Source organism: Triturus cristatus, chromosome 6 (genome assembly GCF_964204655.1).
Source record: "Triturus cristatus chromosome 6, aTriCri1.1, whole genome shotgun sequence".
In the NCBI taxonomy this organism is placed as follows: domain Eukaryota; kingdom Metazoa; phylum Chordata; class Amphibia; order Caudata; family Salamandridae; genus Triturus; species Triturus cristatus.
The window spans coordinates 993,211,447-993,239,325 of record NC_140589.1 but is presented as its reverse complement, the minus strand read 5'-3'; the positions used below and the strand labels follow the sequence as shown (position 1 = coordinate 993,239,325).

The window sequence follows — 27,879 nt, the reverse complement described above, 5'->3', positions numbered from 1 at the left end:
CTAGTGATAATCTCTGTTCAGTCAGCTGTATCTCGTGCGCAAGCAGGGACTCTGCTCTTATAATGAAAGCATCAAGGGTACCCTTTACCCCTCCCTCCGCCCTGGACTGGGAGATCTTAGATTTAACCATAGTCAAGATATACAGTACTGGCTACCCCTGCTATAGACCCCTCCCGCTATCTTAACTTGGGGATAAACAGTTATAATACCCGGCAGCGGGAGCTAGAAGACAGGTAACACTCACAGTCAAGTCAACCACAAAGCGATATAGTTTAACCAAATAGACTTCCTAGTTAGGACATGATAAGTTATAGCAGGGATCACAACACAAAATGTACGATCCTAATAGATCGCCAGTGTGACCTGAAGTCAACGCTCAACCCTCAGACCTGAACGCAAAGTCAAGGGACATGGCCCGGCCTCCTTTGGCCCCTGACGGCCTCAGACGGTCCCGCCCTTGTCCCAGGCTTCGCCCGGGCACGCCCACGCGCATCCCGCAAAGCGGGATCAACGTTGTCCTTTTAGCGCTCCCTGGCGCGAGGTCAGCCCACTGGCAGAGCTCAAGGGAGTCTGGGGGCTGTAGTCTCTCTAGCAGCGGCGTGAGGGACTCGGTGGTGCAGAGTTGCTCGGTTCCCGCGAAGCGGATCAGCGTTGTCCTTTTAGTGCCTCCTGGCGCGAGGTCAGCCCACTGGCAGAGCCCAAGGGAGTCTGGGGGCTGTAGTCTCTCTGGCAGCGGCGTGAGGGACTCGGTGGTGCAGAGTTGCTCGGTAATTCTACTCTCAATTTATAAATATCTAACATTTTCAGTGGCTGTTTTGGCTTGTCCATTACCTGTGCCCATCTTACTATTTCTTCTGGTGATACTATTGTAGCACTCTTGACTCCTGTTGAAGTCTCTATTTGTTCTTCCTTTGAACAACTAAGTGTAACTCTTCTCGGGGTTTCATTTATCTGTCCTCTTATCGGTAAATCCATTAATGATATCATCGAATCACATTCACTGCCTTGATCATCAATTATTATATTCTCTTTTTTGGGTTCAATTGTAGGTGTGTACATGACTGGTAGTTTGTGACAGATTGCTTTATCTCCATATAATGGAACCACTGGACCTACAGTCACTGGTATAGTCAGTGCTTCAGGGTGGGTACTCAATTGGGTTATTTTCTGTATTAATTCTTCTCTATTCTTATTTATTGCCTCTCTTTCTTTTTCCTGAAGTACCCTTCCATTCGTTGGGTCATGTATAACTTGTGGAACCAATGGTGTTCCCAAAACCGGGGCATTAGGAGTAGTTTTACTAGGTCCTTCTTGGTATGGCGGAGGGTTTTTCATTAAAATGTCCTCCATAAAATCATCTTCTGATTCTCCACTACCTGTCATCGTTAAATGTTTTGGTTTCTCTATGCACTTGCCTCCTGTCTGTTCCTCAGCCATTAGTACAGGATATAATCCTTCAGTCACCATTGCTTGTCTCCATTGTTTCATCTGATTATCTCATGATTTGCACGGTAGTCTAGGATAAAACCCTCTAAAGCTTCTGCTACTTCCGGATATATCGCGCTCAAATGCTTCAGTCTCCCATTCTTCTAAAGCCTCATATTGTGTTAATCTCGGTCGGAGCTCTAATTCATTCATTCTTAAACTCAGATTATGTAGGATTCTCCCATTAAACGTACCATGTTCTGGGAAAGCTAGCACTCCATCACTTTTCGTATATTCTATCCAATTTTCCAACCATACACAAGTATGATAGCCTCTTTCCATCATCATGTATGATGCAGGCGTTTTCGGGGGAAGGATAAGAATTCCCTCTCTAGTCTTAATGGTTTATCCTTTTTAAAATAATTTCTAATTTTCTGCATAAATGTCATCTTTCTCTTTTCTCCATACATTTTGGGTTTTGATCCTTTTATATATTGTTCTCTGGCAAATCCTAAATACATTCTGTCTGGGGGATTCCTTATTAATGTTGGATCGTATCTCCACATGCACATCCCACTGTCAATTATTATTGTAACTTCTATTATACTAACCAATTAAATGTTTGCTCTTACTCTAAGAATTGACCAATACCAGCGCGGCTTCTATTCTTTCGACCAATCAAATTCAGTTTCACGGTATGCGTTTAGCTAATACTAGCATGGCTTTTCTGTGACGTCAGAATCACTCCTTACCACTGACCCCTCCTTTACAATTTCGCGTCAGTCAGATGCCCGCTGTTCCAATCAATCCCAGCACGGCCCTCTGTGATGTCATTGCAGCACCCGCAACTGACCCCTCCTTTACAAGGTAACACGAATAACTTATTTTTCTTATAATTTACATGCAAAATTCATTAAATGACAACATAGAAACATTTGCTACTCTGTTTGCTCCGCTAAAATCCAAAAGTCGATTACATTTACTGCGAGTAAACCTTTCTGTTCTTCACTCAAGCCCCCACGAACCTTCTACTCCTTCGGTATTACCCTTTCTAGGTGATATAAGACCAAAGTTTCACCAGCGAACTCTTTACTATCAATCACTCTTACTTTTATACAAATTAATCCTTAAATTAGCACTGCTAGCCTTGCATAGCCTTTCAGCGCTATCTTGAACAAATGAGTAACCTCACTGCAGTGTGGTTTCCATTCACCACCCGCTATTCAATATTCCCGAGAATTTCTAGACAACATAAAACAAAGTACAAACGGGTTTCTTAATACATAATCAATAATTCAAAATTCGATATTTTCACCTAACTAGTTGACATATTAAACCATAGCTCTGCTACCAGAAAAACTGATCCAGCAGGTTACTAGCTAGACATACTCACAAACCACATACTCACCTGGGCCCATTAAACACACATTCATATGAGCTAGTAAAGTACCGCTGGGGTCAATTTGTTGTACTAATACCTGTAATATGAATTTTCCTTATCATTTCTTTACTAAACCTTTCCGACCGTACGTACTTTACTCTGGTCAATGGACCTTTTAGTTAACTATTCTAGGCAAAAATTGACATAGAATACAAATCTCTTTAAATAACCACAGACTCAGGAGAGTTTTAAATGTTTATCTAGTTAAATTCATGTGAGCCAAGAGCCAAAATACAATTTGTACACCATTTCTCTAAGGAAGGAAATCAGATTGTAAAAAAGAAAAATCGTTGAACAATGTTATTACGATGACAGTACCAGAATAGGGAGAACTAGAGAGAGCAATACAATGACTTACTACACAGAATTATAGTTACCTAGGATTTATTTATTTATTTGAAAAGTGGTGTGGAAACCAACCCCTTGGCCAAGGAGCTGTAAAGGGTCCCCTGGGACAGATCAGGTGACAAAGGTTCAGGACAGAATTCAGGGACAGGATAGATGGCCTCTTCTAGATCCGACGCCTGCGTCGCTCCCTCTCTGACACTAGCTTCCTCCTCGATTCTTCCGCGATCTTCTTCTAGATCTTTACCTTTACCTCCTCGATTTTTCCTCGATGTTCTTCTAATCAATTAGGGCTTAGGCTCTAAGTCTGAAATTCAAATCTTCAATATTTGCTCAGTTCTCAGACAGCATCCTAATCTCTCTGTATCACAGCAACACAAGCTCTGCAGCATCAGCTACACCATCAGTATCTCGGTCTCTTGGTCTAACGGTCTAACTAAACTACCTTAATTATACTTTTCTAATAGCATGTACCACCCCTAAATGTTTCAAATTTATGAAACTCCTAAGTCTGATTGGGCAGAAAAGAGGGGATGATGATCGCACCATGCTAAGTTTTAATAATTTTCGTTAGTCCATTGTTCAGCGTTCCCGCCCCTTAATTTATTTTCCCAAGCTTTATTTCCCACCCGCATTTCACATCTTTATCAATAAAAAGAATACCATTTAGAATTTTCTCATTCATCATTCAGGATGTCTACTGCTTTCTCAGGACATGTTGCGATTGTGGCCTTGGCGGAGGTTCAAGAACATCATCATGGTTCCTATTGGGTTACGCGTGCGCGTGCATAGGGTATCACATGGTACATAGGCTTTAGTATTGCTCTGAGGCCCAAATACGAACTAAATTGAAAGAGTCAAAGAAACATGTTGGAAATCAAAATAAAATAATTTCACTGTATACCACCTATCTCTACTCTAATCCCATGTACTTATAAAAATCTTTCGTATTAGCTTTTTAATAAAGTTGCATGGTTAAGTTTCAGCAAAAGCATGTGCTTTAACATGTGAATTTCAAGCGGCCATCTTAGAAGCGATTGCACAGCTGCAAAGATTTCCCTCCAAGCAAGAACTTGTCATTACTACGTAGATGTAGTTGACGCATGCGCAGTACAGAATTCTGCATTAGCAGCCATTTTAAGTCACACTCGGGTTACTTGTTAGTACAACACATATGCAAGCTTCCCCTAAACTTAAATGTATGAACTGTAATGCATGTTAGTATTTACAAACATAATTATTACGGTATTACAAGTTATTTTGAGAGGATTGCATCCAAGCAAATCTCTTCTATACGAGTCCTTGCTCCATCACCACACTAGTCAGGGTGAGTTCCGACTGGTCAAGAACTTACTTTGCGAATTTGATGGTGCACAGTGAGTACTATTTCCCTCTTTTTATATTATTGTTTATGCAAAGTTGATCGGAGTGATGTGAGAGTCACTGTGTGGTTCTGTGACTTACGTCATTAGGTATCATGCTGGGATTGGTCGTTCTGCTTGTGTGCTGCTCTGGGATGGTTGGTATGTCATTTGAAGTTGTGCTGCAATTGGTTGGGTTTGCAAAGTGGCACTGAGACTGGGCGTTTGTGTAACTGTGTACCGCATTCTGACTTGTTGGAAACCACTAGTCATTTAATTTAGAATTGGTAAATTCTATGTTTATGCTACGTGAATTGCAAAGATGAAACTCTCTAAGAAAATATGATCTTTGTTGACAAACAATGCATGTCTACCTTTTTATGTCGATGAGGAGGCTCCTCCAGAAAGCAAACTTCATATGATGTGGCCACTCTGTCGGTTACATGTGTTTGGATCAAACAACGGAGTAAGATAACACCAAAAGATGAGTGCTTGCAATTTCTCCCACATGGTACATTCAGTGTGAGAAAGTTTAAAACTTTGAGACGAGTGATGTATCAGATGAACCTTCAACTAAGACCTGTATAGTTTGAAGCACTGAATGTATGGGAAAATGTCACACATGAAAAGTATAAAATTTAAATGAGGAACAAAGTCCATAGCTGGATGGATTTGAGATGGGTGGAGACAGAATATGACAGAAGGCATAGGTATGTATCCTGTGATAGGAAGGAAAGGGTCTGTGGCAACAAAGTCACGAAAGGGAGGTGAGGTTGACAAAAGAGAGTCAGAGGTTGACAGTGATTTGGGCAATGAGTTTTTAGATGATTTGATGAATTCCTGACCACCTCCATATAATGATGTCACTCCACCTGTAGTGTGCCCTCCGACCCAGGTAGTGATGAGAGGAGGAGAAGACCTGGGAGCGGCTCTGAGTGCGCCTGATGATCATAGTCTCCCAGAGGAAAGTTTATACTTGGCTACTCCAAATTCATCATTTGGTGTCATTAGTACATCTGTTGTCATTTCCACCCAAAGTGTTTCTGTCACAACAGTATCTACTACATCTGCAGTTGCTAATTCTCTAGATTTGAAAGCACAACCCTGTACAGAGGAGGTTCCTCCCTGAAATACATCCGTTGTAGCCAATTTTGCTCAGTTAGAAGAGACCATCCCTATAGAGTTAAACATGGAATTTGAGGAGATTGTAAGGGGAACTCTTGAGCTTGATATAATAAATGCTTACAATAAGGCAGAGTTGAGGCTACTGAGCATGGAGGCTGCAATGTATGCACATACGATGGATGGGAGACTGAAAAAACGGTTAAATAAAAATCAGAAATTAAAGGAGTTTAGAATGTTTGTGTAGAAAATGTGATCATCGAATTTGAAAACAATTGTGAAAGAGTTAGTAGAATGCATTAAAAAGTGGGGAGGACAAAGAAGTACAAGGATCGATGGGCAAAGTGGGATGAGAAGGAAAAAAAAGAGGAGCAGAAGGAGGAGCTAGTGTGAGTGTCACAGAGGTAGGAGACTTAGCTGTTGAGAGAAGTATGTTCATGTACCCTCGAGTCATGGTGATCTATTTTTATTCACAAGTCAATTTCCATCCTGATAAATGGCACAATGAGGCGAACATGATTGTGAAAATTTCAAAAGTTCTTTGGGAAAACTTGAGAAGATGGTTGTGGATTGGCCAAATGATGAACAGCAGTGAGATGCTACAACAACCACACCAACCACTGCTGTTATAGAGAAGAATGATCAGGTGATTACTCATTTGAAAATGAAGGTCCTTCGTTAAGAGGTTATTAGCTCAAAATAGCCAGAATTACCCAAGAGTCCAAAGAGTCGATGCATGCTTATTATGAAAGGTTGATGCAGGTTTTTAGATCGATAGTGGCGTCAGAAATCTAGGAAGGGAGAATCTTAGTGAGTTCCTGCCAGAACCCCTATCAGAGGGCCCAAGGGCACGCAGGGCCTACTGGGTCCAATCTTGGTGGTTGAGACATTTCACTCCTGTCCCAGGGCCTGACCAACTATGGATCCTGAGCACCCCTTCTACACTTAAATCTCAGTGGTAGATGTCGAGAAGAAGTCAAAGGCTCCTTTAGAGGCGGGAGGCTGGGGGGAGGGTTTGGGGAAGTGTAGGTACAGATTAGTAAACACAACTCATAATTCAAAGTGCACGCAGTAATGTCAATACATCAATGTCCAGTTAAATACTTGCTTTGAGATGCAAAAGATATGTTTTTTTTCTAACTTTTCATATGCAAAGAAATAACATTCATAACCAAGAACACAATCCCCTTGAGGTCTAGTATTTGCAGGCAAATACCTGTCCCACCCTCTTCTTTGTTGCATTTGGGGTTATTCCCCATTTACTGGTGTCCGCATTCAGGGAATGCTCACGAGTAGGCCATACTTAAGAGTTTTCCTTTGATTCTTAGGAATTAGTCATAAGTTTCTATGGTGCCGCAGCACATTCAGCAGCGAGTCCCCCGAGGCCCAACATCCTGATTCCAACTTGACATAGTATTGCAGCACGGAATCGATCAGTATGTCAGTGGGTTTCCTGACAGTGGGCCTTTGCAAGTTTTGATCCTGTTCGTTGAAGTCAGACTGCGTACAGTACACACTGTAGCACCCAGGAGGTGCAGGCTCTCTCCCAAGCAGCGCTCCAGGCTTTCTCTATTGATCAGAGATGCTCCCAGTCAGCGTAGATGCATTGTCGGTCTTTTCCATATGGGCAGCGGGGTGGCCAGTCTTCCAGCTCACGACTGGGGCCTAGAGAGAGTGCGATGTCCTCATCAGCATCCGCTAAGGTTCTCGGAATTCGATCAGGGGCAGATCTTGATGCGCAGGGCTCGCCCCTGGTCGCCGCGTCACCCTTGGCAACTTAGTACTGGCAGCCCCTCCTGGCAGACAGGGCTGCCGCAGCTCCTCCAGACACATCGCAGATTCCTCCAGTGCAATTGCCCACACATAATGGTTTGCCCCTCCTCGCTACGGGGTCACCGCTAAGACATTCATGAGTGTTGTCGCGCTGGTCACATAATTTCTTCAATGGAGGCTCCCTCTGGCATATGAGGTCACCGCAGAGGTAGTACAGTCTTGGCACTCCCCACACAGCACTTGATGCACAGCTCAGTCCACGGCAGCCTTCTCCTAGCATACAGGGTTCACCAAATCAATTCTGAACACGGTGCTCAGCCATATCCTCACATCTCACACAGGGATCCTCTTAGTAAGGCTCCCCACTGGGCCAACACTCTCCTCTTCCTCACAGGGCACACTAGTTGTGGCAAGCAGGCAGGCGCTGATGCTTCAGGCTCCAGGGCGGGTGGTCTTGGTTTTCCTGGGTAATGTCCCCTCACCCAGCAGAGAGACTAGCAGGTCTTGGCCCCCAGTCCTGGTTACAGTCAAAAAAAGTCTTGCAGGGATTCCCCTTCTCACGCAGCCCGCCTGGCTGCTTGGCAGATGGCACATTTAAGAGTCTCAACCTCCCCTGCTTATAGTTCATTTCGAGACACCAAATGTGATTTAGGGTCTGAGTCTTTGAAGTTTTATGATGGGGCTCTACTTCTTTTGAAGTGTACACGTTCCTTTCTCTTCTTTCGTCTCAAAAGCCTGTCTGTCACAGCAGGAGAGACTCTGAAGCTGATAGTCCCACAACACAGGACATGGGAGTAACTAGAGTTTACACCTGGATGTCAGCCACAGTGATATTTGCATGAAAAGGTTAATCCTGGGTTCCGAGCCCCACTCTTTATGATTCCCTTTTCAAACCCATCTCCTTGCTGAGATGTGTCTAGGCCCCTTCCTTATGATCTATCACTGAATCAAACACATACTTTTTAAATGTGAAGGAGGAGTCTCTTTCTCCCTTCCTCCAGTGTGTTCCAACCAACTCACAGGAATGAAGCAATACTCAAATCAGTCTGATGGATTTCTCTACTCGTCACATCTTTATCAGGCAAGTTTAGGATTTCCAAAAGTGGAATCCAGTGTCCTCGGTGTATTGTACTGTTGCAGACACATTGCACTCAATGTACATACACATTACAAATATTTTACTTCACTGTTATCTCCATGTATTGTGCCACCACAGACACACATACATTCAGCACACACATTTAATCTGCATGCACTATTCAGCACTGCAGCTTCTCTGTAATGACAGTGGTATGCTATTTGCAAACACACACACTGCCAGAAAACTCACTCACTATGTAAGCACTGCTCAACATTTCACCTCTCATGTATTGCACTTATTGCAAGCACACATACACCTAGAATATGGGTGGATTGCACACACACTGCACACACTCTCATGTACTGTATTCCTTGCAGTCATACATAAACTAAGTACATGCACTAACCATACATGCACTGCACAGTACTGCTTTATACCCTTCCCAGGCACATATATACATCCAGTGCAGAGTCGCTACTTCTGCGGAGCACTACACATCTACCTGATGTAGGCCTAGGGTGAGTTAAGCACACAGCGGTAGAACTTTAAAAAGGTGAGTGAGCCCGTAGGCCTCACTCCATTGACACAGTGAACAAATAACCTGTTCACTCCTACTGATCACAACACAGTATGCTGTCACCACTGCGCTCATACTGCCTAACACTTTGGTGAAGGTTTCCACCATTATGAGGGTAGTGCTTTGGAAGCCCCTCCCGGTCCAACAAGACTGCAATCTGTGATACAGGCCTATGTTATTGCACACACGCATTATCCGTGTTTGCCTATGACAACAAAATTCTGCATTAGAGATCCAGACAAGAGTGCAGTTGGGCACTCGGGGCAGGGGTACATGTCTTTTACCATGCAGAGGACTTTTCCATCCCAGCAGTTCCTGCCTCAGTTTGTACTTGGTTGGCATCCAGAAATCCGTTCCCATATAAAGTAGAATGTGATTTATTTGCAGTTTAAGTCTTTAGATGATATTCTCAGACAAAAGAAATAATCCAGTGACAATTTGGAAGTGAAGCAGAGGAAGATTAAAAAGAAATAAATGTTAGCACAGACTAAGTTAGCGCAGAAAGGATGTCGGAATGGTCCTATGAGACAGACTCAGGGTATAAACCGTTTCTGTGGCTGGGATGCAGGGAGTTGATTTTCAAGGTGGTGGTCAGATGGCACAAACAGGGAATTGTGGCCCGCAAGACAGAGGATGGGAAATGGTTGCTAATTAGAAAGCAGGGATGGACATAAACATGTTGAAGAAAACTACTGCATGTCACATTCGTGAAAGTGTGGCACTGAACAATAGAATGTAGATTCAACTCAAATCACATGCAAAATGATGCAATGCCAGTGCAAAATATGCCCGTACAAAGGCCATATAATGCCAATAAGCCCCAAGCCCCAATTATGCAACAAAACTTGGCTAACAGAAGATACAACTTCCATAACTGCTGATAATCTCCAACCGTTCCTGCTTTTTGACAGTCTTGTAGGACTGGGCCCAGTTCAATCACAATGACGGTGCATGAGAAGGGAGGATAATTGGGTACTTGTGCAGTTCCAGAGGTAGACTATTGTGGGACATATGGAGATGGAGAGGTAAATTACCACCCTATATCAATTTGATGGATACTAGAGCTACCCGCTCTGCTGTGAGACAAGTGGAGGTAGCAAACCTCTTGAGAAAATAAGTCCAAGTTGTAGGCATCTCAAATAAACAGAATACTAACCCAGTTTCAGCACAAGCGCCTATAAAAATAGTGCCTCTCAAAAACGGGCACTAATTTGTAATAAGTGACTCAAGTACAGTCAATGAATTGGGCAGAGATTAAACTGTGTGATCTATTGCACACCGGATGGTGCATAACTTTAAACACACAATGAGGATGTAGACTTCATATTGAAATCATGAGAGGCATCAGTTGGGTTGTTCCCAGTTTAGAGCAAAGAAGACTTAACTTCCTACTTAAGGAGTAGGGCACATGAGAAGTTTGGGACTTTACAGGTAAAGACATCAGATTGATTATAATTGTTGAACCAGTGGGAATCACAGTGAGACATAATGCAGAGTATACCCAAACGTTCAAATATAACTTCATATCTAAGGCAGATGCTGGATTTACACCTGTTATCGAATCTCTCCAAGAGCAGGGCATCTTGAAGGAAGTGTTACGGAGTCTTTGCAACTCACCACTGATGGGTTAGCAGAAACCAAACAAGAAATAGAGGATAGTTCAGGAACTTAGAAAGTTGAACCAAATGTTGTTCCATGGTACAGAATCCTGCTGTGATTATTTTCTAAATTCCATGTGAAGCTATTTGGCTCTCGTTGTTAATCTGTATCAAGCATTATTTTCCATTTCATTACATGAGGTTAGCCAACTCATTTTTGCTTTCTGATTTTTAGGGAAATTATGATGGGGTATGGATCCCCACAAAGAATACAGAGAGCCCCTCAATCAGCCACAGAAGAAAAATCTGAAGACATTACAGTTGCCTGGAAACTGTTCTGGTCTATTATACTGATGACCTACTGACCGAGTCCATAATACAAGAAGCTTGCAAGCAAGACATCACTGCTTTTTTAAATCTCCATGCAGATCAAGTTTTTCAGGAGGAGAACGTGATATTAGGGTGTCCATTATGTGTGTGGGAAGAATGCATATTTTCAGCTTCCCACAAACTGGGTAGGTAGTTGCTACTCAGCTATTGTGTTTCCCAAAGCACATCATGTAGATGACATAGGTGACAGGTGTGTAAAGGTTCTGGGAAAAGCTAAAAGTAGTGATTCACAAATCGTAGGAGACATACTTGGAGCTGATACCTTCTGTTGGTGTAGTTTTAAATGACCTAAAGACTAGAATGCTATCAACTTTAGTAGATCATTTGGCAACTAACACAGCTCGTGCTTTAACCGCAATAAATAATGAGGCTATGGCCATGAGGCCTATGGTCTTACAGAACAAGGTTGCTTTAGATATTTTACTGCCAAAAGATGGCAGAGTCTATCCATTCTTCTTGTTCCAAAATGCTGCACATCTGTACCTGATACTAGTAACCAGATTAACAAGTTAATTACTAACATGACTGACATGTGCCTCGGAAGCAACAGGCAAAGGATTCTCAAAGAATGGTGAGTGGTTTAGTGGGTACTGGCGGAGGAATACTAAAGACTAAACTAACACAGATACTAATTATTATGACCTGTGTCATATGCATTTTTCTTGTTGTAAAAGGGATCAAAATGATTTTGGCAAGGGTGGGTGAAATTACAAGGGAGAGCAGAAGATCTCTGATTCAAGAGGAAAAAAGAAGAAAGGTGACAAACTTGAACTCGAGGACATCCAAGATAAGATTAGTTTTGAGATGAAGGTGTTGCAGGAGTCCAGAACTGAGCTGCGAAATTCACCAAATTCTATGTAAATGAGAGAATTCAAATAAGTGAAAGTGTGAATTGTGGTGATTGCCAGCATCATCAGAGGGAGGAATTGATGTGGCTTTTTATATATTAATTGTTTTGCATTAATAGTACAGTAACATTGTTTAAAATAATATAATCATGTTATTCACATTAGCTAATATAGGACTAAGTTTCACAATGGCTAACGTTTGCTGTCATTTTGCTTTATGAGAGGCAAACTTCTATTTCTAGACAAGCTGAATTTCTAATACTGATGAGCATGGTGTTCTGTGTCCTACTTTCCGATGAGAAGAAATGCTTTATTTTCATTGCAATCATTATGGAATGCTATAATGAGTACCATATTCAAGCAGACTTCTGCATTGTTCTGATGAGTTTAGACATTTTATCAAGTTACTGATTATACACATTTGAAGGACATAGCTAGAAGCTTGTTAGTGAGAAAGCCTTGAGAATCTGGCGACTATGCAGTTGTCTAATCTTGTTTTAACCTGGTTGGACAGCTTTTCTGAGAACATTATGTAGATGTGTGAAATGTTAAAAATATGCTTTTAATATAGTGCAGAGTTGAACTGAACAATTTAGAGGGCTTCAGATTTTAGACTTATGCATATTTACTTGAGACTTAGACTGATATAGACCTGAAAGAGAGATAAAGTAAGTATTAGTCTTCCCTTTTGTCTTTACTTTTGATGCATCCTTATGCTGGATTGTCCTCTGTTCAATGAGAAATTAATTACTTTGATTTGAATATTACTTGCATTTTAATTAAGACATACAGACTCTGATCATGATTTGCCTTTAACCTGATTGATTTTGATTTATGTAAACCATTCACTTTTAATAAACGTTTATGGTTTGAAACTGAAAACTCTGTGTCATTTTATGGGGCCTAATGTGCTTCCCATATTGTCAAATGTATATAATCTGCTGACCAGGCATAGTTTTGAGAATTCGATCTATCCGAGTAGCGCTTTATGGTCCCTCAAATCTGCACGAAGGAAAGCACCAACGGTCGCAATCTTATGTTTTGGTTCATCTGTGTCATTACGGACGGGGACCAGCCAAATGCAATTACGTTCTTTGATCAACCCTGTAAGGGACAAACCAGACCAAACTGCCAGGCCACAGCCACTCTGAACAGGAACAAATGAACCTCTGACCAGTTGGTCCTTATGGGCTAGGTGCACCTTGCGTTCCAGTTTACAACCTGCTTGGGACTCCTGTGTTGCAGTACTCGTCCTACTTAGGTAAAATAATTCAGATAGCACAAAAAGTGATCGACTGACTCCTCGATCTCAGCCACTTATAATGACGTTGGACTGCAATTGAATGTATATTTATTTATCTTGTCTGCACCATTACAGACAGGGATCAGTCATGTGTAAATCAGCCTTCGACCCTGAACAAATAGGGTAGTCTAGACCGAACTGACAGGTTGGGTTCCCTCTGAATTAGGGCACAAGCCACCCCAGACCAAATTCAATTTTGTTGGCCTCAGTGGTGCCGTTCAAAACCTATGACAAAGGGAGCTTGGTACCCATGTATTGCTGTGAATACCCCTGCTGCACAAAAACGTGATGAATTCAATACTTTAATGAATCTCAGCTTCTGGTAATCACTAGGGGCTACAATCCAATACATCGTTTTTTTTAGCTCATTTGTGCCATTACAAACAGGGACCAGACCTATGAAAACTAGACCTGGACCCATCCAATTAGGAAATTTCCAGACCACAACTTCCAGGCCAGGTCCACAATGAATGGGAGCATGAGCAAAGCCAGACGAGATCAGCTTCCTAGGGCCTCATAATTGAGGTGAAGTTAAAGACGCACAGTTCACTGTGTCCATGGTCCAAGCTGCACCTCACTGATGAGCTCGAATATGGCTGAAAAGGTCTAGGGTAGCTTGTGTTCTCGCTCAGATGGGACATGACTTAGCAGTTCAGGATGCACTGCTCCTACTGGAGCAGAAACAATGCTAACATGTATTTGATTGTACCCTGTCTGTAGTGGCACAGTCAGTAAAACAAAGATGGATTGGTATTAGGCTCAGAAGAACTACCAGTGACTGAGATTAAATAATGCATTCCACCAATCACTTTTTTGCTTTGCTCAGTAAGAGCTGTATAAGGAAAAACACAGTTTGGAGGAACGCGACCCAAGACATGATGTGCTTTTATCCCAAAACCATTAATGGGATTAGCAGCATTGTTACAGCAACTAATGGTATTCTAAGGGAATTGATAAATTCACCCTATAATTCGTTTAAAAATTATTGAGTTTATCTGTCAGACTCTTCCTTGAGGGACCAGGATTAAAGGAGGGATGATATTGCCCAAAATGAACAAAGAATGACGACTATGGTAATATCTAAACAATTGGCTTTACCTGTAAGCAAAATTGTGAGGTTGAATCTTTCAGCACCAGCATGCTCCTTTTGAAATCTATCAAAGTAGGATTTCAGTTATTGTTACACATTCTTCTATTAGAATATTCACATTAATTATGTCGAAAACAATTCCTAAGTAAAATATTTTTGAGGGTGCAGTAGACAAACATGGCGAAAATCTTTTAGAGGGTGTGGGATGACTATATTACTGAAAATATCTAAAGCTGCTAGTAAAGGAAGATGATTATTTGCAATTAGAAAGATTTGTTTATCGTGTCTGGTAGACTAAGCAGTGAAGGGGAATAATGAAAATGGACTGCTGCCTAGGCTTTTCCTTAGAAATCAAAGCTGTCAATCTTATGAAAATCTCCAATTCTCTGGACAACATATGCACTTCATCTCTGGCATCATATCCTCTTGCTTCATATGAAGACACTAGATGGGAAAATGAACATGTATTGCACATATTAGATCAATGCAATGCACACCTGTGATGTGAAAGTATCCTAAAATATTACTGGCAATATAAACTATTCCCCGGTCTTCCTTTAATACTCTGTCTTGCTATTTCAATTAAAGCCTCCACAGACAGTTCTAAACATTTATGTGAGTGCCCAGCGCTGGCATTTATTTAGAATTAGAGGGGTAAAACGTGCAAATCCTATTTCATCTCTGACAGTATTAAAGAATAAAGGTCCACAGTAGCAGAGTTATTTTTCGCCAGCAGGAGATCGAGGCTGTAATAAGATTGGCAAGAAATTTGAATAGCACTGTGTTATATTGTGTGACATTAAAACAATTCACTGGAGCTACCAGGGAGATTTCTTTAATCACTGGCTTGCAACCCTACTGTTGATGACATGAAAAGAAGAGGGTTTGTAATTATGCTGCTGGCCCCCTCTTACTGATCTCTTCTGTGTTTTCCCATTACCCCATCCTTTCTAATTGGATGGGGAAGAGAGATGCTGTTCCAGATAGTGAAATCAACTGATGGTAAAGCATTAGTGATGTTGGTGGTACCCCTAGTGTAAAGTAATTTTAAGGACTCATGTGAACCAGGGCAAAGAAACTGCAGAACTGCATGTCCTAGGTACAGGGCTCGCATAAGGGACTGCTTCTTAGGAGGCTGTGCTGCAAAGTTCAAAATGTGCAGGGCAGAATCGGGGATACTCTCGCTACTCTCAAAATTCCCATCCTACATCAGGGATCCCCATTTTGACACAAGTAAGCCGTGGTAAGAAGAATCCATGGAGTATGGGACGAAATAATACAGTAAAAACAAAAGGACCAAAGCTGGAGGTTGATCTCTGGAGATACGCCTGGGTTCTACTTCATAATTACGATTTCAGGGCCTGAGTTCAAGAATATTCATCTATTTATATGATTGTGAGCGGTATAACTGCTTCTTCCTCAACCAGCTTATTGTGTGAAAATTCCAGGAGGCTCACAATGAGCTGGTAAGGCTGCTGCTAGTAAATGTTTGTTGTTCTTTATATGTTCTGCTTCTGTGTGTTTGTGTTCTTTACTACTGGTGCTCTGCAATAAAGTTTGGTTCTGCGAATAATTAGGGCAAATCACATGCATTTCTTTCTAAAACAATAACTGTTTGGGTCTATTGCCACTGAAATCCTTGAATAAACTTTAGATTTCTTCCTCCTCACAACCTAGATTGATTATTTAATGACTTCAAGGTTAAAGAGTATCTGATGCCCATACCAAGGGACAGTTTTGTTGTATAGCGTATGTCGTGGCTTTATGAAATGTACTTGTTAGGAGTGTAATACGGCTTAATGAAAGATAGTTATATGGGATATTATATGTGTATATATGTGTTAAACATGACTCAATCAGCCATTTTATAGTTTTGGTTTACTCCAACTGGCAGACGAAACATAAATAATATTTTCGCTCAAGAGTTATTTTATCTAAAATGGAGAGTGATTAATCAAATCTCAATTTGTGCAAGTTGTCTTCAAAAGATCGCCGACTGCACCCACAAGTTATCTCTTCATCATTTGTGTCATATGAATATCTAGACTCACTTCACTTTAGTCTCTGCTTTCATAGGAAACAGTGTGTCACTAAGAGGCATTGCATGGTCCTTACGGATATATTGGCCACATCAGATGCATTTTCCTAGATGTTCAACATACATCATAGGTGTAATGTCTATTCAGTCACACAATGACTGGGCCAAACACAGCTCCAATGTAGGAACGGATTGCCAGCTACATTCAGATAGGCCTGCTCAAAAGAGTGACGTAACTGCTAAAATTTAGAGTCCAAATACAAAAAGAAAAATATTTACGTTGCAGATCAGGTTACCTTACGTGCCCAGGGGTGTAATGCAGGCCTCTGCAGCCCCCACGGAGCAGAGGGGCCCCTAACCCTTAATGGAGGTCCACAATATAATATGGGGCACCCATTCAACCTATGGTCAATGAATATCTGTGAGATAGAAGATTCTCACAGGGCCCTCGTCATATTTTGCGGGGGGGGGGGGGCATCATTTTGGTTTATCCTAATGTGAGCTCCAGCATCACATCTAACAATCCAACCTATCAAGGGCATGTCTTACCACTAAAAACCCTGGTTTGGTCTTAGGAAAATATATAGAAAATATTCTACAAATACTTGTGTATTCTGCTTGTACAGATTTACAATTCACCCAAATAGCTAACATGTTGGGCCAAAACAATATTTTGATAAAGCAAGTTTCCAAATTGTGGCAGCCAAATACCTAGACATAAGCAAAAGCTATACAATGTTTCCTGATACACCAGTAATATTGTTCTAAGGAAAAGAGCAATAAACCTAAAAAGAAACTACTCAGACTATTGAACCCTTTTTCCTGTAAATACAAGTTTTTTCCGACTTTTCAGATTTATTTAATTAAAAATCATTAACAGCAGTTTTAATTTTGTTCTTTCTCCTTACTCTGTCGGCTGCCTGTCATTAGAAGCAAAAGAGTACAATGGTCAGAAATGATAAGTACAAAGATTCACTTGAGCTATATATGTGGTATCGATGCTGCTATGTTTACCTTCTGTCGACTTTTTGTTAGCAAATGCAAGTGACTTGATCAGGTGCTGTGTTTGCTTAAGGCAGACTTTCAATTTTAGAAAATTGTCTCTCGTTGAGTCATGCTGGCAATGACTTCCCGAATGTTCTTGAAGGCGCTGGCCCTAATTTAATTGGTCAATTTGAATATTTTCCTTACCGGGCCTGAGGATAGAGGGTGTTAAGAGGTCGGCCTCGAGCTTGATTTCTTGGCTTGTGATTCTGATTTTGTTATTCTTTTGTTAACCTCTCTTCACAAGACTTCTAGGGGTGGCTAAATCACCTATCCAGATACCTTTTGTTTTGAAGTAAGAACAGAAGAGCTAGACAGTTTCCGGATAAAATCCAATGCTTTGATATATATATTTTCCAACAACTCCTGCATGCCTCCCCATGCATCTTTATGCCACTTTCTTGTGTTCACTTAATTTAGTATTTTGAACAACACTGTAAATTGCAAGTAATATACACCCAATGAGGTGTGGTCCAGGTCCCATCTTGTTTCAATTAAGGACGAAAACATTGCTATCTAAACCATCTCAGCAACAGCATAGTAGTCAGATCATTTATTGAATTATTTTTACAATCCTTAGACATGGGGAAGCATCTTGTTGCTGACTTCCATGGTAATTTCTGCTCACTTTGCAGGTGATCTGAGCTTAAATGTTCGCCATTCGCTTTGCACGCTAGCACTAGTGGGGTAGTAGCATTACCCTCTGTATGTTCCACAGATGGCCAGGAAAGGGATCAATTATATAATGACAGATCAATGGACTGACAAAAGAAAGAAAGGCTCCTGAACGGACGGCAGTGGCTTCGGCAAAGCAAGTCAGTTCAAATGGTACAAGTTGTTCAGGGGCATGTGTAATTGGTTCTACGCATGCACCTGTTATTCTGTAGAAAATTCAGCATAGACACATCTTCGTAAACTACAGATTAGTAAATGAGGAATGGAACAATTGCAGTACTCACTGTAGGAACTTTCCTTTATCGCATACTCCTTGAGGCAAGTATCTGACTCCTTAGGAAGGCGGAGAGCAATGACTTTTTTTTGCAGTGTCATAGACTTTCTTACTAAGAAGGTCTGGAAAGAAAATAGAATGTTAGGTGCGTACATATACAATGATGAACACCTCTAAAATTTCCTTCACTTTAATAAAAAAACGACTGAGTCACAAATATATATTACTTTTCAAGAATTAAGGGTCCGATTACGATGGCAGGCGGACTCCAGTCTGCCTGCCATCATAGCGGTGCCTGGATCCGCCTGCCTGTATGGCGGCGGTCCCACACCACGGATTACGATGCGACCGCCACCCTGGCGGTCACATCATGCTAGGTTAACATTGTGGTGAGTGCTGCAGGCTGCTGGCTGCAGCACGTGCCACAATGCTAAAACAGCAGGTTGTACATTTCCCTGCAGTACGCGGTCCCTGCCACTTAGCGCAGGGAAGTGTATGGGGCTACTATGGGTTCCCCCACAGTGCACCACCACCACCCCCAACACAAGGGGGGATGCAATGGGCCCCCAAATCCAATCCCCGCCATGGGGAGGCTGGCTGCAGCCAAGATTGTAATTTGGCAGACGGTGCCTGCTAGGCACCGCCACCATTTTACACATCTTGACCACTCCGCCAGGCAATCCGAACGATTGCCTGTGGCGGAACCATGTAAGGCGGTCTTTGCACCTGCCAAGGTACTAAGTCGATTCCCCCGCCATCATAATTTGGCAGAAGGGAGAAATCGTTGTCGGATGGCGGAGGGCACGCCACCACACGGCTGGCGGTGGTGAGCCTTCCGCCATGGTAATCAGCCCCTAAATGTTTATCGAATTTTTTATTTCTTGAGATGCCATAATTCCAGTATGGAAAAACCTAGTCAAATTTCGAAGTTGTATTCTTAATAAGAGTAGACTAATATTCGACATGGTGGATCCTTGACAGCTTATCTAGAGAAACGTTGGGCATGATTTGACTTCTAGTTGGACTTTATCAAAGACTGCTCAACGATCATGGCCATTAAAACCAACTTGTTCCCTCATCTTTACATGATAGGGAAAGACATGAACATAATAAACATATTCTTTAAAATAGAGGATTACCTGTCAGGACCAAATCTAAAAAGCCACGAACACCACCACAGTTCATGTTTTTTGACTTGATAGAAAACATCTGGAATATATATCAACACAGGCCAGGGTTCCATGTCTTCAGAATCGATAACAAAAACATTGTCTGACATAAATATTGTGGCCTAAATGTTGCTTACAAAAATGTCGCTCTTCTTGGGCTACATTTTCTACTATTATCTCCAATGGGACACACTTTTGTTAAACAATATTAAAAACATTTTGCTTTGTCAGACACTATTTAGACCAGAATATTCTGCTACAATACCAAAGGCAGATTACAAAAAGCTCTTGAGATGTGAAAACACGAAAATGTATACAATACAGCATCAACAGTGGTGTTCTGTCACTATGACAAATTCCAAAAATAGAGAACACCGGCTTGAAGAAACTAGGCTGATGAAACTCCAATTTGGGGAACTTTTATGAGGAAATACCTTTTCAATGAAAATCCCTTTATTTTGTGAAAAAGGCATACCAGACACAGGTAGAATCCTGGATCCAAGGTATAAATCCCTGGTCCGGTATAAAAAAAAAAGTAAATATTTCTTGTAAGAATAAATACAATGATTAAATAGGAGATAAATGTTGCCTTATTTTATCTCTACCGCAAAAGAGAAAGGAAAAACAATAAAACAAGACATGGAAAGAAGAAAATGCTGACAGACGATGAAATGTAGAAAGAAGACAAGGCAAGTACAAAAAATAAGTGGTGGAAATGGTGGTAGGGGGCTGGTGGGAGAAGTAAGAACATACTCAGATAGGAGGAGTAAGCAGTTTGTTAGAATTGAGGGCTTAGGGAATGGCTGGGAGGGACAGTTAAAAATGTGAGAGCTAAAAATGAGTAAAGAACGAGTAAGACAGGTTGCAGAGATACCACACCTTACAAAAAAATGAAAGACAAGGATGGGTGGGTGGGGGAGAGGGAAGTGAGACTGAAGACAAGGCGGCAGGGTAGAAAGAGGAGATATTGCAGGGGTGACCCTCCTGAATAAGCAGAGGGCCAGAGTAAAAGAAATATAAACATATTGTAATTTTCACCAAGAACGGTATTTACTAGGCTGGCAACATGGTGAATGCTAATTATGGTGAAAACATTGTGGAAACTGCGTTACTGAAAAGGGTCCTCATAACCTGTTTTCACAGGTTTAGCCTAAAAAAATAGATCTGAAAAGCTTAACGTACCCGCAAGTGAAAAATAATAGGTAATTGAATCTAAAAACACGATCATTATTAAACATCCCAATAACACAGATTCAGAGTAAAACTAGAAACGTAGCAGAATAAGATCTACCTGCATCTACCAAAAGTACAGATTTAGGACTACATAGAATTCCAAAAGTACAAGAAAAATAATGTTTACAAAAACAACTATGGCTAATGAGAACCATTCTCTCCAGTCAGGCCACAGCATTCCCTTTTCTGCTCCCCCAAACAGTGCCAAGCTGTAGGTGTTACTGCTGCCCTAAGTGCAAAAAATGCAGATGATTATAATCTGGAGGGCATCCAATTCATCATTATAAATGCAGACCCAGTAGTCCTCAATTTGTTCCTTAAACAATCTTTACTCGTTAGCTCATTTTTTTAAAAACAGCTAACAGTCATGTGTCATTCATTCTGTGAGGAATTTCTTCAAGGCAGTCTCAGCAGCATATCTCAAATCGGTGAAATAAGTTAGGTTCACACAGTAGAAAAAAAAACCTTCAGAGTTTGATTGTACAAATGACATTTAGTTGCCTCAAAGAAAGTATACAACCATATTTTGATGCCAAAAAGTCACAGGTGAGAGAACATCCAATTCATACCACTTCTCGACGTGTTTGAAATGGTATTCTTATAGTGACGTGAAGTGTGTGTGGCAGCATTGATGGCCCGTGTGAGACATTTACATTGAAGAGTAGTGTGAGGCAGCCTCAGCAGGTAAGAGCGGTGGGGCCGGGCAGGGGGGGGGGGGGGGTGATTTCAAGAGACGACCACAAGGGTATATTAAATAAATAATACATTTTCCCTCGTGGTCGTCTCTCGAAATCCCCCCCAGCCGGCACCACGCTCTTACCTGCTGCGTCCGTGGCTGGTGTGAAGAGTCAGTACTAGTGAGCAATTTCAGGAACAAGCCCCAGTGACAACTGTTAGAAGATGACACTAGTGGGAGCATGGAACCAGGCATTAACTGGCAGTGACAGAAGCTGGCATGGGTGGATAGTGTGAGGAGTGGGGACGAGAGGGCGGTATGAACAGCTGGTCCTTATACAAGATATAACTAGCTGGCATTACTGCATAATGTGAAGAATGGACAGTTTAGGGGGATGGCATAGTGGGTAGTGTAAGAAGCTAGCACTAGTGAGCACTGTGAGGACCAATAACTAATGGCCAGTATAAGGAACTATAACTGAGGATACTGTGATAATTCAGCTTGTGGTAAGTTCAGTCAGTGGGTACTGGTGGGCAATGTGAAGAGCTTGCATCGGTCTGTAATGGGTGGCATTATGAAAAGAAGATACACGTGGGCTGTATAAGAAGTTTAAATTTATGAGCAATGTGAAAATCGGCTTTGGTGGCCAGAGTTAGATGCACGCCCTATATAAATCTTGGACAAGCTGGCACTGGTGGGCAGGCGAAAATATGGTTCTTGAAAGCATTGGGTGAAGAAGACACAGGAAGGAGGTGTAAGAAGATAATAATGGAGGGAATTGTAAAGAGTTCACACCTGTGTGCATCTAAAGGAGCAAACACTGATAGGTAGTGTGAGGAGCTTCACTGGTGGGCAGTATGCACTTGTACACAATGCTTGGAGATGGTAATCGTGAGCAGTACTAGAAGGTAGTCACTTGTCAGCAACATAAAGAATTTGATTTGATGGGCAGTGTAAGAAGCTTGGTGGGCAATGTGTGATGCTGATATTGATGAGGACAATAAAGAGCTGATAGTATTGGAATGTGTGAGCATGTAGCACTGGTAGGCAGTATGAGAAATTGCACTAGTGGATAATGAAATGTAACGGTACTAATGAGCAATGTGAGCATGAGACACTAGTGCTTAACCTATGGAGCTAAGCAGTATAAGGAGTAGGCATTTGTGGGCAGTGGGGTGCTGACACTTGCGGGCAGTAAAATGCTGGTTTGATGGTCAGCATGAGCAGTTTGCAGTAGTGTGACAGCAGATCCCAGCGTGTTCAAATTGGTACTTTACACAGGTTCTAGATTCCTTCATAATGTTCATGGAAATACTTTATTGTCTAACACAAGAAAACTGGCAGTAATCAGAAGAAACTGAATATTAATTCAAAATATTTGTATCCACTTAATAAAACACTAGGGGGTCTATTACAATGGCACTGTAATGGAATGCAGGACCGCCCGCAAGGGGTGCGGCGGTCCCACACCTGCAATTAGGATGCCGCCGTGGCGGTGGCATCCCCTATTTCCAGCCTTGTGATGGGCGTGCTCACAGCACCGCCCGCCACGATGCTGGGAATGCATGTCTTGCATTGGCATGCACAAAGCGACCCCCCATGGGCACCCCCCACCTACCTGGGGGCCCGCTACAGGCCCCCATAGGCAAAGACCGCATGCCTTTAAGGCACATCTCCGCCTGCATGCTAATATGGATGGCGGTGTCTTGGAGACACCGCCACCATGTTAGACCCCTTTTCTGCCCGGTCGACTCGTCGTTGGGGGGAAAAGCGGCAGACGGTCTTCCCGTCTGCCGTGGACCCCCCAGCCATCATAATATGGTGGGGGGTCATTCATGCGAGGATGGTGGGTGGATCGCCCCCACCGGGCCAGCGGTGACTACCTACTGCCCGTCGGGGCAATCCACCCACCCTCCTAATAGGCCCCTAAGATGCTCTAAGAAATATATCAAACGCAGAAACCATGTCTTGTCTTTGGATGAAACAGGCATGAAATAGCATCACCATAACAAAACAAAAGGATCTAAACAAGGTAGATAACCATTCTTCTTTTAACCCAGTGCTTTCTGATTTTCCGCTCTGTACTTTCCTATTTCTAATCACGACAATGCACTCACAAATATGTGTCTAATTTACACAAGCAAAACACATTATCTGATAAATTTAGGAATATACTCACGCCAGGAGGATGCGACTGTAGTAAGTCCAGTGCCTCGTTCTCACTCAAGGTGAGTTGCAACCATATAGGATGAGTATGCAGAAGCTTGTCCAATATGCTGAGTTTATGAGAATAGCCATCATACCCAGAGTCCCTCAAAAAAGGCTTTGTATCCTTTTTCTCCAGGGAAGCATTACCCATCTCCTTCTTTGAGCTGCAAAGAGAATAACACAAAACAAGAAATTATTATCCAGATATCTATACATCTGATATTGTGTATGGAGTAAGGGCCATGAGGGGCAGACCTGTCATTCAGTCCACCTGATTTGGATGGGTGGAATTAGAGGTCAGTTTTCACAGTCAGTCACTGCCAGGAAAAGCCTGGTGGTAAAAGGCAGAGAAAAATGGTATATGCTCTCCTAGCCATGAGAGAAGATTCATATGGCACAGATAGCATTTCCTTTTTTATTATCGAAAAGAAAATCCCACCACAGGATTTTCTTTTTGAAAATAGAAAAAACTGTTTGGTGCAGGGCTCCGTCTTATTGATGGAACCCTGCACCAAACTGTAAGAACCAGTGAAAGGAACCGCCATGATGATGGTATCTTGCCAACGCTTTAGAAATGACAGCCAGCTTGACGGTCAGATGGAACCTCTGACAGGGCAACAGAGTAATTTACTCTACCTCCCTGCCAGACAAACAGGCCGCCTGCTATATTTGAATTAGGCTCTAAGTTCTTAATACAAAAATAAAAGTTGGTTGTATATGGAGTCTGATTAAATCTTGATGGCTTCTGCTTGAGTGTACTGTTGAACCTGATATTTATTTCTGAAATGCATGAAATTCTGTGGGCGGGATTACACACAGTGGTAGGAAGGAGGATGCAAAGTCCTTTGTTCAGTTGAGTAGTCACTGTCTATCAGTTCTTATATGAATGCAGAAAGTCCTCTGAGCATTAATTGATGCAGGAAATGTCAAACGAAGATGTATTAGCTGTATGAAGTCATCTCACTTAGTCCTCACACTCTTGTGGAAATGGTTTTACACATATTATATGTAGGGGTTTGATTCAGGATTTCCTCCAAGCTTTAATGACTAGAATGCATACCATGTAGGGCTGGAATACAAGTGATGAGTACCCCAGCATCAGTACTTCCATCTATGGAAGTACTAATAACGCGGTGCCTGGTACATCTAGGATGCTGAGTTTGTAAGTGCTATTTTAAAAGAAGTTATTTAGGTTATAAAGAAAGGTGCAGGAGTCACAGGGAGAGAACACAACTTGAGTACACTTTGGAATAATTATTGAGAAAACACAAGACATCAGTCAAACGGTGCAAGAACAGAAGGGCTGAAGACAGACTGAGAGAGAGAAACAGGCCAAGTCATTTGATCTAACTGATTGAAAAATGAAATAAGAGACCGAAAGATAGTCAGGAAACTAAATAATGACTGACATTGACACACTTCTACGCAAACGTAATAAAGGGTAAAAGAATAAGAAATTAAAAGGGGGCTCACTAATTCAGACACACACATATACACACTAAACAGTGCAACTGACAGACTGAGATAGGAAGAATCCTGTTTCTGAGAAGCAGATGCAGCTCAAAAAGGCTGGAAATGTTAGTTGCCTGCCAACATTCAGTCAGATTTTTAGAGTGAGGTTTCCAGAACATGAATAAACTCCAGTCAACCTGACATTTTTTCCAGGAAGTTGTGGCATAGTGTTATCGTTCTGAGAACAGTGAAGCAGTCACTCCATGACTAGTACCCAATATAATGCACACATATTTTAATGATGGCATATATATTTTTTAAATATGAAGTTATTTTGTTTTAAGAGTTTTACTCCACAAAATACTTCCATCCACAAATCCACATTGCATCTCCACAACATAAAACGTTTTCCTTTACAAGTTATTGTTTTTGCAAAGGGTGGATTTGTTTATTTTGAGTAAACTTCTTTTTAAGAACATGCTCAATTTTATTTTAGTTTATAATCAATAATCCCTCTTCACATATGCATAAACATATTTCTGAATAGAAGTAAATGGACTTTAATAATATTTGAACTGGTATTGGCACAATATTGCTAATATTTCAATCATCCTGTAGGGCCTAAAAAACATGCTGCCCTTCTTATTGCATCTACATTCTTACACAGCCTACACCTACAAGTATTGTATTTATTTTCAGGAATTCATAAAAAGCATCATGGTTATGACTGGATATTTATTAGAATCATAGAGTTTCAGGTGAATGCTACTTTCCCCTAAATCTAAGTCTGTGGACTGCTCGCACGGGTTTACGTTTAAGACCAATATGCAAATAAACAAATGGAAAACAAATGATATTATGTAAAAATCCCTTCCTCTACACTCCACAAATTATAGGGTGTCTGGTGCACATTCCAACCTAAAATGTAAAGTTACTCTACCCGTTTTTTTGGAATATGACTACGTTTGCAATTTGAATCTAACTTTGGTGGTGCTCCTGACATTCCAAGGGGCATTCCCCTTCCCTGGAATTCACATTTCACCACATCTACTATAACTAATTGGCATAGAACTTCCAACTATCTGGAAGTTATTTCGAAGTTGTAAAAAACACCTCCAATTATATAAATCCACAGATCTTGCATCTCTGAATTGTTTGGGCTCATGCTATTGCTCACCAAAGTAAAATGAAAGAGTCCACATTTTGTGTGTGAATTGAGCATCGTCATCTTTATAGCCAAGTAAAACATATCTCAATAGCAATTTGGGAGGAAACCATTTTGTAATTCAACAATAAAGTCTGTCAAAACAGGCATACACTGTACTGGAGCACAGTATTGCTTTTGGTCAATTCCAGTGGCCCTTCTTAGTTGGATGAAGTCTCTCGTCATGACGCTGCATTCATTCTTAGTCCTCTCCACTGACTTTAATGTAGAACCACATTGTGGAATCATATTTTTCAGATAAGCTATTTATGTCTTCGTTTAAAATTAGGTGGGAATCTGATGTACAGCTGTTGAGAGGGAGGAAGACACTTTCCCAACTGCCCAAGTATTAGTGTCTAGCCAACCTAATTATAAGATGTCTACTTTGTCAGCAAACATTTTCGCCTTAGCTAGTTCCCCTAAACAAGGCGGGAACTGCTTTGGTGCAAAATGATCAGTGACGGCAAGGTTGCCAGGTCACACCTGCATGGCAGAAATGTTGCAATTAATATTATTTCTCTTTTTGTTTTTTGTTTATGGAACATTTGAATTGGGATAAATGTCGAAATTATAGTAATTTGATAATGTAGAAGCATCACTAAAACAGACAAAATTAAATTCACAGCTAGGAAGAAATAGATAGCACAAACTAAGACATATTAAAAGAAGTAAATACAAGCTTTCATTCATAGAATTCCAAAATCTGCTCCAAAATAATGCAAAGACTTCTTCTCTCCCTCTAGCACCTGCTCCTTCCCGTACTGCTTGCAAGATCTGATATCTCTGAGGTGAGTACTTTTAAACTTCATTTTACTTTTACATTCTGCCCAAGTTAGCTTTTTTCAGAAGCTGTAGCTTGCTGTATCCATGGCTTTGTTGTCTATTTTAATTTTTTATAATGTCTGACTTTGTTGAAGATAAGGGTTCATGGCAAACACTTGATTTCCACTGCTGTGAATACAAATAATCTATAATCTTCTTCCAAAGAGTAATCACTTGAGGACATTCCATATAAAGATACCTTTTGGTGTCCTTATCTTTGAAATATTTTCAACAAATGTCAGTTTTCAAAGCTCTGAGGCATTTTACTTTAACTGGTGGCCAAAGTATGTGAAAAATATATGCTATGACGTCTCAATCTACTGGACTTATCTATATGGACGCCAACGCATAACTTATATCCCACGTCCTTTAGAGCTTCCTCCCACTACTCTAGGGATATTTCAGGAGCTGGAGTGCTGACAGGATAGGACCCAATCCTCCACTGCTTTCTCCCCCAGCAATCCCTACAGCTGAAGACATATTTGACAAGGAAAGTTTGGAGCAAAGTTTGGTGCAATAGCCAGAAGCTCTGCACATAGAAATCCAGACAGCAGAAAGTTTAACACAAATGCAAATATGTCTACTATATCTGCCTGTATGACTGAATAATAGGAATAAAGCAAAATTACAGAAGTGCTCTACTTGCATTTTGCAAAGTATTTTACTCTGTTACATACATAAGACTGACAAGTATATGAGCAAGTTTAAATAGAAGTCTCTGATTAGCCGA

General features: G+C 41.3%; 1 protein-coding gene across 4 annotated transcripts in view; it reads right to left on the bottom strand.

Annotated features, from left to right (window-relative positions):
• RIN2 (Ras and Rab interactor 2) overlaps nt 1–27,879 on the bottom strand; it is an 831,738-nt gene that overhangs the window by 107,954 nt on the left and 695,905 nt on the right. For all 4 annotated transcript variants that reach the window (XM_085611780.1, XM_085611777.1, XM_085611779.1 and 1 more), the window contains 2 exons: nt 23,643–23,835; nt 18,396–18,507 (listed from right to left, as the gene is read on the bottom strand). In XM_085611780.1, the coding sequence (XP_085467906.1) occupies nt 18,396–18,507; nt 23,643–23,835 (305 nt within the window). The remainder of the gene's footprint in view (nt 1–18,395; nt 18,508–23,642; nt 23,836–27,879) is intronic.